This window comes from Limulus polyphemus, unplaced genomic scaffold (genome assembly GCF_000517525.1).
Source record: "Limulus polyphemus unplaced genomic scaffold, Limulus_polyphemus-2.1.2 Scaffold294, whole genome shotgun sequence".
Classification (NCBI taxonomy): Eukaryota; Metazoa; Arthropoda; class Merostomata; order Xiphosura; family Limulidae; genus Limulus; species Limulus polyphemus.
The window spans coordinates 295,094-308,612 of record NW_013665904.1 but is presented as its reverse complement, the minus strand read 5'-3'; the positions used below and the strand labels follow the sequence as shown (position 1 = coordinate 308,612).

The window sequence follows — 13,519 nt, the reverse complement described above, 5'->3', positions numbered from 1 at the left end:
GCCATTTCTATTATTACCAGACTAGGTTAAGTTTCTCGAGCATTCAATTTTATCCTTTACGTATTATAACAAACACAATAAGTGCAAGGTTTTAATCAGTGATGCCACTTTGGAAATTTTTTTTTTATGATATTGATAAAAATATCTTAATTTGCATACCACAAGTTGTTTCATTTCAACAAGCGTTGTCCCCGTGGAACACTTAAAATGTGAGATAAGGACTGTTAAACGTTTTACCATAAAATTGTACAATTAAATTCGGAAAGAAAAAAAGGAACTTTCGAAGATGTAGTATCCAATCAATTTGCACCATTAACAATATCATATATAACAAACAACAACCACTACATACCATAGAAATTGTAAATAGCAAGAATACTTGTGCAAAAAAGAAATAAACGTTTATATTATTGCGTTTGACCTTTTGTAAACTTGTATTATACGATTTTGTCACTATTTAAATTCAGCCAAAAACCGAAGTGTTTCATAATAAAGTTTAATGCAAGAATGAAAAACTATTTAAAATATGAGTGAGTTTTGCTTAGTTGTTGATAAGAACAAAGCTACTCAATGCTGTTCTCACCGCAGGTACCAAAACCCAATTTTTACCTTGATAAGCCATCAGACTTACCCCGGAATTTAGCGTTGTAAATCCGTAAACTTACCGCTCACCCATCGGGGGACGGGGGCAATGTGTGAGTGATTTTAATTACTAAGTACTCTCAATTAGGTGCCTTAAAAGAGAATTGTTTTCTATTTAAATATGTATGATGTTTAGTTTAATATTTAAATCAGTTGGATTGTAACTTATCAACTCTTTTTGTTTTATTCCCGTACAGATATAATAACATTCGGCGTCAACTGCAAGAAATCTGACAAAAATAATAAAAGTCGTTGAGGAGTAAGAGATGAAAAATCGCTCACTTGTGGAAAGACGTTACTATTTCCGCCAGGAGTCGCCTTGCTAGGTGATGCAAAGTTCACCTGGGCGTTGAAGTCATGAACCTGGACGCTGAAAACAGGGTAGTGTTAAACGTCGGCGGTATTCGCCATGAAACCTATAAGGCCACTCTAAAGAAAATCCCAGCTACTCGATTGTCCAGACTCACTGAAGCATTGGCCAACTATGACCCGGTCCTCAACGAATATTTCTTCGACCGTCATCCGGGTGTTTTTGGTCAGGTCCTAAATTATTACAGAACAGGTAAGCTTCATTATCCTACTGACGTTTGTGGCCCCCTATTTGAAGAGGAACTCGAGTTCTGGGGACTTGACTCCAACCAAGTGGAACCTTGTTGTTGGATGACCTATACCCAGCATCGAGACACACAAGAAACCTTGGCAGTTTTGGACCGTCTAGATTTGGACACAGAAAAGCCAAGTGACGAAGAGATTGCCCGAAAGTTTGGCATGGAGGAGGATTATCTGAACGGCACTCTGAACTGTTGGCAACGTCTAAAACCCAAAATGTGGTCGTTATTCGATGAGCCTTACTCTTCTAATGCTGCCAAGGTAAAAACCAATTACAAAATTTAGCATGGTTGATATTAGTTACCACAACTAGCACGCTTAATATTATGTGGTATGATTAGCATGATTGTTATATCTTATCTAAAGTATATCATGGTTAATGCTACTAACCATGATGTGTTGGCATTGTTAAAATGCTTGACCAACTCTGCGTTCAATAATGTTCCTTTCTCTGTAATTGCCTTAATATTGAATAAGCCCAGTTTTCTTTTGTTCATAGTTCGAAATAATCATCCTAAGACTTAAATGCAAAACAACAAAGAAATTAAATGCAGAATGATACTGAATTAGCTGAAAACCTAGAAAATAAAGGACATGAATGAGTTTGATGTTATTAACTTCAAGGTTATTCGCAAGATTGAACTAGATATAATTATGTGTATTCAATATATGTTTCTGGCTACCAAAGAAAGAATGGTTATTTTTATACATTTTAATTACTTTTAACTGCCCCTCAGTGGCACAGCGGCATGTCTGCAGACTTACAACGCTAAAAACCGAGTTCCGATACCCGTGGTGGGCATAGCCCATTGTGTAGCTTTGTGCTTAATTTCAAAAACAAACAAATACTTTTAACGCCATTGTAATTTTTATTATGACACTTAATTTTTTCAGTCATTGAGTAGATCAATCAAACAAAATTTTCGCTTCAAGAGTTATGTAAGTTAAACTTTAATAATTACAATATCTATGTTTACATTTCGTTAATACCTATATTTGAGTAAAATGAAACAAATTAGAATATTTTAATGTCTAAAATTGCAAAAAAAACGTTTAGTTTTAAACAACCTAATGTGCCTTCAATTTGCATAGGCGAGATTATAAATGTTTGTTTGTTTGCTTGTTTGTTTTTGCGCTGTACATAAGGGGTTATCTGCCCTATGTCCGTCACATGGATCGAACCTCTAAAATCAGCGTTATACGCTATCGTTTTTACCATTAAGCCACCTGAGGCCAAAAATAAATGGGAAACTAGACAAAAAAAAATTTTATAATACCAGACTTTTAATTTACTACTTTACACTAAAATCTAGTGAAGTCGCAAATTTTATGAATCATATTTGTTAAAGAAACGAACAGTACCTTTCTCCTTACTGAACTTTAGGGTAATTATCGTTTAAAAGTGCAAACTTGGCGGAGAAAATTACTTTATAATTCACCTGATTCAACTTTTTGATTTTTCTCTTACTTGCCAATTTTACAGACTTAAAAACTTTAAGAATTTCCTTCTTATTACACCTGTGCTTAGTCTAAAACATTTGAATATATATATATATATATATATAACGACTTATCAGTACGCTTGTTTGTTTGAAGTTAAGCACAAAGCTACACAATGGTCTATCTGTGCTCTGCCCACCACGGGTATCGAAACCCGTTTTCTAGTGTTGTAATTCCGCAGACATACCGCTGTGCTACTGGGGGCTATCAGTACGCATACAGAAGCTTTACAAATTTTAAACATAAAAATGTTTTAACTAATGCATTTAGAGCAAAGCCACAGTTATCAAAATATTGTTACAAGGTCATTCAACCTTCAAGTAGTAAATGTCCAATAAAATCACAAAGCTTATGAAGTTAAAGCGGTTAAGTATCAATGCAATGTGTGTAGAGATCTTTGTGTTGGTGCTCCTGTGATGAAGTGTCACACGAACTGACGTTTCACGTAATGTCCATTTGATCATTCCTAACGTAGTTAAGTCAGATTCTCACTAGCAATCAGTTAATCTCAATATACAGGAGAAAACCGAAGATTTGTGACAGCAGTATTTCAAAAACTTAGTAATTCGCTTGAGCTGAAATAAATAAAACATTTCATATGTCGTAAATCAAGATATAAATCGTTCTTTGAAACTATACTGCTCTTAAAGAAACAGATAAACAGAAAACAATCTGGTATAAATTGATAACATGATTATGCAAGACCTATCTTAAAGAAACAGATAAACAGAAAACAATCTGGTATAAATTGATAACATGATTATGCAAGACCTATCTTAAAGAAACAGATAAACAGAAAACAATCTGGTATAAATTGATAACATGATTATGCAAGACCTGGGTTACATAAAAATAAATATACTATAAATGTTCCAGTTGAAATTGTAATATTCGTGTTAGCGTCAAAAAATTATTTGTTAATATTAACAGATTGTTGGTGTTATGTCGGTGTTCTTCATCTGCGTGTCCATCCTGTCTTTCTGCCTGAAGACTCATCCCAACATGAGGGTTCCAGTCATCAGGAACGTTACCGTGTGGACTTCTCAACATACTAAGGCATGGACATTAGACAAATTCCAGACCAATCCTCACCTAGCCTTCTTCTACGTTGAGTGTGTGTGCAATGCCTGGTTTACCTTTGAGATCACAATCCGTTTCATCGCCTGCCCTAGCAAGCTTGACTTCATTCGCTGTGCCGTCAACATTATCGACTTTACGGCTACTCTCTCCTTCTACATTGACTTGGTGCTCCAGAAGTTTGCGTCCCATCTAGAGAACGCTGATATCTTGGAGTTTTTCAGTATCATTCGGATCATGCGGCTCTTCAAGCTGACTCGTCACTCTGCAGGATTGAAGATCTTGATCCAAACTTTCAAGGCCAGCGCTGGGGAACTCATTCTTCTGGTTTTCTTCCTGGTTCTAGGAATAGTGATCTTCGCTAGTTTGGTGTATTACGCCGAACGCATCGAGTCTAATCCAGAAAACGACTTTAACAGCATTCCCCTCGGACTGTGGTGGGCATTGGTCACTATGACTACAGTGGGATATGGGGACATGACTCCCAAGACTTATACTGGCATGTTTGTCGGCGCCCTCTGTGCTCTGGCTGGCGTACTAACGATTGCGCTTCCAGTTCCTGTCATAGTGTCCAACTTTGCTATGTTCTATTCCCATACCCAAGCACGCGCTAAACTACCAAAGAAGCGGAGGCGTGTGCTTCCTGTAGAACAACCGCGAGGGCCTCGTGTCAGGGGTCAGGGACCTGGTGGCGACGGACAACCAAACAGAAGAATGAATGCTATGAAACAGAATCACCCTAAGGATATGTTGAGACCGAAGATAGGTAAATATACATTATTTTTTGAAGCTTTATAAATGATAAGAACAAAATATAGCTGTAACCTTTTTTTTTCTATTCAGTGTGTATTAGTTCCAAAATAGAAATAGTCAAATATTTTAAACTACAGGCAATTTATTTTGTCAAGAGCATTTTATACTATCTAATGAGCATGGGGATTAAAATTTTAAGTATTACAGTATGTGGCATGTAATATAAAATTAACCCAAAGTAATATTTGAATAGTGTAAGATGAACTTATTTTTAAAAATAGTAATATATAGTGGCTTATTTATACGAGGTGTAAGGATTAGCTTTTTAAACAACAACTTAAACTAAATTACAAATTTCGTTTCAACTACTACGCTTACATAAAATGGTCTGCTTTTACTATTTCGAATTCTTAGCGAACGCCTAGAACGTCGCAGTCCAAGTCTGATCAAAATGTCACGGAAAGGCAAACCTTTCTCATCTAATTACAGTTGCTATTCTGAGAGGAGACTATGGCAAAAAATGATTCTTTTTTGCTTGACCGATCTTGTAAAATAGACATTGTGAAATTTCTATTATGAAACAGTGTTATTTTATTTCGTTACTGGAAACTTTTTTGCTCCACAAAGTTAAGATAGCTGAGACCAATATGGATTATGTTAATACTGTTTGAACCACGAGTGCAAATTAAGCCTATCACAGTCGGCTAGGTTCTTACTAAATTTTAAATGCTGACCACCATACGATTTTACAAGCCAAAAGCGAGACCCTCTAGTAATGGATAAAATGATGTATTGAAGTAAAAATAATGTTTCACTTTGAACATTAAGGTGAATCAGCAGTTAATCTGAACTCAAGCATCTGTCTTTAAGTTTTAATACTTACTGACATTTTACAGTTTGAAAACCTTTCGGAGTTTTTTTTTTTTTCTAATTTCCAGAATCCAAACCTTCCCGAAATTAAAACTTTACAACTTTGTCAAATCATTTATTATTGATAGAAGATGACGGTAAAAAACTATATTATTTAATATATCCATATCACTATACATGTGATTGACTCGCAAATATGGTATAATCCGCAAATATATATATATATATATATATATATAATAATATGTTCTTTTAATTAATTTTTAGTTTATTCGAATCACCATGAGCGAGAGGTGTTAAAATATTAGTATCTTGATCATTGAGAATCACAGTATCCAGATAGCAATCCTACTTTGCAAAATTATTTACCACGTGGGTCAGTCAGAGTTATGTACTCTACTGAGTTGTTTACCACGTGGGTCAGTCAGAGTCATACTACTCTGCTGAGTTGTTTACCACATGGGTTACTCAGAGTTATACAAGCATTGTGTATGTGAGAACATTGACAGGATTACAAGCGAGTCAATTCATATTTAACCGAAATTAATTTACTATGATTCGCATTAAAATTAAAAGAAAAGAAAACAGAATTTCTTTCTTTTACAAAAAATACTTAATTGTGCCTGGATTCGAGCCTTGTACATGCTCTTGCACTAAAACGTGTTTGGTATGTTCCATCTGTTGGGTTTATACTGTTTTATAGATTAACTCAATAAAAATCGGTTTAGTCTCATTGCTACAGCAAGCATATTAAGCAGTTCCTGTTGGATTTGCTAAAGAAAACCATGCATCCTGTGTAGCTAAGTGTTAATGTGTTGTAGAGCTTTCGGATTACTTCGTTAATCAATCAAAAAAAAAAAAGAGGTCCCATATGTTAAACAATATTTGCTTACACAGCGTCCTCTATTAGCGAATTTATGAAGTTGAACGTAGTGTGTGTGTGTATATGTGTAAAACATCGACTTCTTCCTTCTGCCACCCACCGTCTGGCAGAAAGTTAAGTGAGGGTAAGTCGCTCTTAATCGTTACATCTGTATGCAAATTTTCCGAAGTTCATGCAATTTTTGCTTGAAACGATTTTTGTTTCACTTTACATTTCTCTATTTTAAATGTTCTTTGTACGACCTAAATCATTAAAGAATTCGACTTTGTAATCACTCAAAAAATGAATAAATTCCTTATGCAGAATTTCTGACAACACGAATACTTTCTCTCTTATTAAGAACGTGAACAGCAGCTGTAGGCAGGTATGTTAACTGAAGAAGTTACCCATTTGAACACATTTATCTTTAACAGTTTTAATAAGCAATAAAAAAAACGGTATGTTTTAAAAGCTAACGCTTTCCTTGTGTTATGTGTTTGTTGGTGAGGATTTAATGGACCCTTTAAAATTTAAAACCGCCAAAAAATGAAGAATATTTGCAGCTCCTGAAAATGTGCATTACTAAAGATTCAACAAAAAACTCCAACTCTGAAAATGCGTAGATACTGAGTGGAAATTAATTATTAAATTAAAGGTTATTTCCTATCAGTAATTTGAATGCGGCCTAACAAACATCCCGTGTGTTATCAATACGTTCCTAATAATTCTTGCTTGAGTGTCTAAACCTTACATCCCCTTCTTCTACCATTGATGGTGTTCTTTGTTATGGTTACAGTAGTTATGGACTATTGCTCTGTAGCATAATTTTAATCGCAGAGCTATTTTGCGCAATACAGAGAAATAAATATATATTCTCCTTTTCTTTACGTGCTTTCCAAAGTCCATTTGATATGCTCGGACGCCGACTTCCAAGGTTTTGTTTGAGCAACTCAAAGGAAATGAAGTCCATGGGAGGTATCTGCGAATGTTATAGCATTAATTCTATTTTGTTCTTGCATCTTGGCTTGGAATTCTAGCTGGATACTTTATCTTATTGACATGTAGACCGTACAAAGTACAAAGATAGTATTTCCTCACGTTTTATTGATGTTAGCCTGATAATACGTAAAGTTCACATTAGCATTTGTTTCAACTTTCCATATGTTTAACTTACCATTATAGCTGTACAGCTGCAACTTGCAACAAGCAGGAATTGCGTTGAAAAACATTTCCGACATGCTCTGTATAACTCTTTATTTGTGGTACTACGAGCAGGACGATAACAAACTGTCCAGACTTTTGTAGATACTTAAGAAGACGTATGTCTCGTCCAATGTGACGACATGCTTCCATTTCTCACGTGCCAGTTACCGTTCGTACAGCCTTCGATAGTTGGACTGCTGCATGGTTTCGGAAAAGTTTTTTTGTTGACCTGAATCCATGTGAAGTATCTAATGTACATCTTAGAAGAAAACTACTCTTGTAGCTGCAATAGATGGCTATTTTTTGAGGTTATTTCCATTAACCAACTATTTAACTTTATTCAGTACCTCCAGTGAGCGACTGTTTTGTTGTTCTTTTTTCGCCTTCCCTTGCTTTACTGATACGATTCAAAACTATAGAGATCCCTTTCTTCAGAACGCTAAAATTTCAATCTTTCTTGGTTTTATGATTGCTAAATAAAAGAATTTTGCGTCGAAAAGTCCTGTAATATAACCTTTCTAGAAGGGGTCAGTTTAAAGTAGGAATTTACTCTTACAAATCACCATTTTTCACTACATTTACAACAAAAGGGTTGGGCTTTGAATACGTACACTTACAGGCTACTGGAATGATCAGGAACAAGATGATTGGACATACATATCGTTACCATTAACCGTAAATAATCCACTATATCAGTCTTAAACTTGGGTTACTAACACCAAAGTATGTTAGATGTAAGCACTAGCTTTTTATGGCGAAAGTAAAAACTTGAACTATATACATACCAATGGTAACAAAGGTGATATGCTGATATGTTGTATTCAGAAAACTACGAAATTGATTTTTTCAAAGTATTGTTCCTATTCCTCTTTTTTATATATATACTTACTTTCACACCTTATTTGTCCCCTTCTATAGCTGAAAATATTCATATATTATTCTAGCAATTTCTATTTGTCTACTTTTCTTTATTTTTTCGAAAATAGTTCATTGCAAAAAAAAAACATATTTTTACACCGATAAATTTTATATGATTTTTCACATTGGTCCAGCAAACTTTAACAAATATTTGTTTTAAACATATTAAAACAAACAAGGCATGGAATGGGAATACCGATGAAAAATCAAAACATTATGTGTTTGTTCATGAAATGGAGTTTTTTATCTAGTTTCCTATTCTAGCGGGTTCCATAGCAATGAATATCGAACAAGTACAAGGCACAACCGCCTGCTGACACACGGGGAATTAAACTCGTAAATAAAATGATGTAGTCCTAAGCTGGGAAACAGCCAAATGGAGTGTTTGCGTGCTCAACATTCACTTTCCAATCTATCCTACAACCGTAGAATAAAGGAAAGCTCGCCAAGAGCTCCTTGGAAAGAAAGCAAATTGTAAGCGTTTTGTTTATATATAACTATATACTAATCATGCAAACACGCATGTTCGTGCAGGTCTACTGTTTCATTAAGGAATAATTTTTTAGTGCTCTGCAGAAACAAGTCTACTGTTCCGAATACACCCGAATATCAAAACGAAGCACATTCGCATGTGTAATAAATTTAAATAATTTTATCCCCAACATAGGACAATAAGGACAGACCTTTTGAGAATAATTAAATATTAAAGTCCAGAAAATCCCATAGAGAGGAACATGTAAAAATAGATAGCCAGAAATCGGCGAATGATTGTTGATGTATATAATATAAGATATAATGATTTGCATGGCAGGTAAACAGAATATAAGATTGATCAAAGAAAATAAAACCTATTGATGACATAATCAAAGTGAATTACTTTCATAACATAACAAAACGAAATAATTATAGCTAATACTAAATAGGCGAGTGCGCTTTCAGTTAGATCTTATAAATTGTAAGATACTATGATCAAAACTATCAACTAAATCAGTAAGTTCACGAGAACAATATTAAGAAAAACATCATAAGGGAACCACGAAAGACGTTAGATCGGCTAGTATGCACTAAAGATTGTTTACTGCTCCTACAATCCTTAAAATGGTTTACACAACTCAGTGAATATCCATAACGTTATTTTCGTCATGATAATGAAAACACGTAGGGTAAAATAGTTTGGTAAATTACATTAAAAAAGGATAAACACTACTTACTGACTTTTCTTCAGGGATAAATCCCTATAACATTAGACAGGGTTAAGAGAAATTGTCAAACTTATCTAAGGGACTTGGGGTGGAGCTTGGAGCTTGGGGTTTTTAACAATTAAGGAGGTTAAAAAAACAACCTCTTCCTGCAAAGAAATGTCATTTTTCTTCGAACTTCAAATCTTGAAACCATGATGAAAAATTGGAATACGTCATCATAAGTAGGCAACTAGTTTTGTATGTCCACAATTTTTAGCATATTTTTAAGGCATTTCTGGAAAACCAAAAAACAATAAGTCAATGAATGATTATCAAATTGTATTCGTTTAGTTTTTATTCTTACGAAATGAAAGATCGTTTCTTCGCGCGTAAAACAGATAGGAGTGTTAACTATCCATTCTTTACTGTTCTGGCCTGGCATGGCCAAGTGGTCAGGGTGCTCGACTCGCAATCTGCAGGTCGCGGGTTCGAATCCCCTCCCACCAAACAAGCTCGCCCTTTCAGCCGTGGGGGCGTTATAATGTGACGGTCAATCCCACTATTCGTTGGTAAAAAAGAGTTGGCGGTGGGGGTGTTTACTATCTGTCTTCCCTCTAGTCTTTCACTGCTAACTTAGGAACGACTAGCACAGATAGCCCTCGTGTAGCTTTGCGCGAAATTCAAAACAAACCAAACTACATTTCTGTTAATTCAACTAAGGAGAAAAAAATATATTTATCGTCATGTGAGTAATATTTTTTTTCTAAATTACTGTCATCGATGTGTTATGAACAATACTAACAAAATCAATTTGCCTTCTGAAACTTGCCATGAATGACTTCTCTTCAGATATAGACAACAGGTACGATACTAGAAAATCAACAGCGATGTTTGAAGTAATATTTCCCTGTGTATTCCCATTGCTTTGTCACTTCTTTTATTCTCCATTGATTTGTAATCCCCCTCATCATCAGTGATATGTTAATTATCGTTTGCACTCTAATCACTTAAAAACCGTCTTATCCGATGCTTATGCATTTTCATACATTTTCACACTCGTGCTTTTGTGTCGTGTGTCAGCATGTCAAAATTTAACAATAATAAGGATTATGGCACGCGGAAAACGAAAAAAGGTAACAGTAAGAATACGGATTTTGGAATACTGATAAACGAAACAACCCTAATTTGTGCGAAAAACACGGAAATCGCGATGATTACATTTGAATTTGGGCAATCAAGATATACGCCTTATGGTCGGGGTGAAGTTGTGTCCTTTACATAAATCATCCCTTTCAGATTCGCCCGTTTTTATTATTGCGACAACCTGGATCAGTCGTTGTCTTTACTGAAAGTAGAGTGTATTAAGGCTAGACGAAAAATTAATGATGTTATCGTGTAAAATTTGAATGACTTTTAAGCTCTTTATAAAAAAAAAATGGTTTAATGTGGTGTTGGATCAAATCCCAGCAATAGCGTCAAGCTTTGATTGTTTTACAAATTCACTCAGACTTTCTATAAAGTGCTACTTATGCAATCCTAAAAGAGAAAGTTTGGTACGTTATAGTTACAAAATTAAACTATCTGGAGAATAAGAACTACAAATTTGTTTCTATTGTACAAAAGCTCTAAGCCCAAAATCTAACTTCAATAATATTCTAGGATACTTCGTTTTCGACTTCATTCTCAAATTTTCTGTTAGTTTATGCGTCGTACATTTTATATATATACATGTATGTATTGGTTTGTCATCAGTCAATGGCTCATTGATTACAAAATTTCATGTGTTTGTTGTTTTTCTTTATTAATATCATTATAGTGTGAGTATTCTCATGTTCTTGATGGTGTTTTTTTAGCGCATACCATTTAGTTGCACTGTATACACTGAATTGTAACAATACTTAAACTAGATAATATATCGTTATGTAAAGCGATGGAAATGTGCTTAGAAATTACTGCATTTCAGTTCTCTTTGATATTATAGATAGATATCATACATTGAATTGTCCTTTAGTTGCCTTGGTCTGTTTCGTAGCGAAAGAGCCACTTGTCGGTAAAATTTTCAAACTAAGAATTAATAGCAGCCTTTGAACCACTTGTTTTAAATAAAACCTTAATTAAAAAGACCACAGCCCATATGAGCTTCGTTAAAAAACACACATAATTCAAAACAATTTCGATTTAAAAGAATATTATCAGTACCATAGTTTTTAAGCATATTTAGTTTAAGGAATAGAAAAAAAAAGAGATATAATGTTGGGGAAACGATTGTTCATGCTATGAAACCCAATACACGAATATACATGTGTATATTTTACACTTATTACAAATATCTACACTTTATACGATCTTAGAACCTGATACGACTAATAATAACTTTAATTATATATTATTTTAATGTAATATCACCCAGTACGGTTCAAACTGCGTTGTTTCACCACCATACGCGTTTTCGATCACAAAATTTGGATCTATACTTTATTTCGTAAAACATACAGTAAAATACTCATGATAAAATGTTATGAAAAAGTAAGATAAGAATAAGTCGACCTTAAGTTCACACAAAACATTATAAATTCCCGAGTTGACCGATTTTATCTCCTAATCCTAGGCTTAAGCCGGCTAGAAGTTGTAATCAAATAAACTGCATATCTTTGACAACAAAGCCCTCTATACCATTTTCTTTGGTTTATTCTTCCATAAATTCTAACAAACCTGAATTAATCAAACAAATAACCTTTTGCCTTAACCCACAGACAAGAGAAGAAAGGCTCTCTTATTTCTCGTTATTGTTTTCAAGACAGATATGGAGAGCCATACATGCTATTTTATAACATGCAGTTTGTGTAAGTTCGTTTCCAGTCTTTCCAATGTATCATGGAGCTTTAGACTAAGTATCTCAATATACAGAAAACATTTTCAATCGAATCCATAATAAAGTTTTGCATTGAAACTTATCTCACCACTAAGTCTCAAAATACATTTCTTTCTTTATACGATTTACTACACAAATAGTATATATATTTCTATAACACTGGGGAAAATAAGAAAAAATATCCTCAATATTTTGTATTTAAAGCAACCACATTTTAGTGCTGGTATAAATACTTCATCAATTCTTCCAGTAATTTCTTAGTATACGTTTCGTGTACATGAATACGAAGATGGTGTGTTGTAACAAAAGGTAAAAATTCTCTACATTATCTACATTTTTTTCACTGTCTTTTCTATTATTTCAACTGTAGCATCTTTGGAACCTTCTATGGACAAATAGACTAACTAGTGTGTTTTCTTTTCTTTTGACGACGTTTCGATAATGTGATTTAAAAAAAATAGATGAGAGGAGTGCAGTCCTCACAGATAGTTGCGTTTGGTCAAATTTCTATTATTTCAACTGTAGCATCTTTGGAACCTTCTATGGACAAATAGACTAACTAGTGTGTTTTCTTTTCTTTTGACGACGTTTCGATAATGTGATTTTAAAAAATAGATGAGAGGAGTGCAGTCCTCACGGATAGTTGCGTTTGGTCAAATTTCTATTATTAATATTATCCTGCACTCGAAGTGTCAGGACGTGTAATTTTATAGTTCCTGCAGGCAGTAGATAGACTTACAACGTTCAAATCAGGGGTTTGATTCCCTTCGGTAGACACATCAGATAGCCCGATGTGGCTTTGCTATAAAAAAAACACACATACACTTATATTAAATTAAGTTAAAATTTATTTTATTAATTTAATTATAAATTAGAACAATCTTAAAAGAATTATTTGAAATTATTATACAACCAAAAAACATGTCCGTGTTTTTAAGTAACTATAATTGTTAAACCTTAATCTGGCGGTAAGATTTGACTGTTAGAGTTATGACATTGAAGTAGATATTTTGCGAATGCCCACGAAATAAC

General features: G+C 34.1%; 1 protein-coding gene across 3 annotated transcripts in view; it reads left to right on the top strand.

The window, feature by feature from the left end:
* The window catches only part of LOC106457121 (potassium voltage-gated channel protein Shaw-like), a 165,785-nt gene that overhangs the window by 125,631 nt on the left and 26,635 nt on the right, over nt 1-13,519 (top strand). For 2 of the 3 annotated variants that reach the window (XM_022382933.1, XM_022382932.1), the window contains 2 exons: nt 840-1,512; nt 3,682-4,594. In XM_022382933.1, coding sequence (XP_022238641.1) covers nt 1,000-1,512; nt 3,682-4,594 — 1,426 coding nt within the window. In that variant the 5' untranslated portion in view covers nt 840-999. Of the gene's footprint in view, nt 1-671; nt 696-839; nt 1,513-3,681; nt 4,595-13,519 lie in introns of those variants that run through there. The other variant, XM_022382934.1, reaches the window with a different exon arrangement.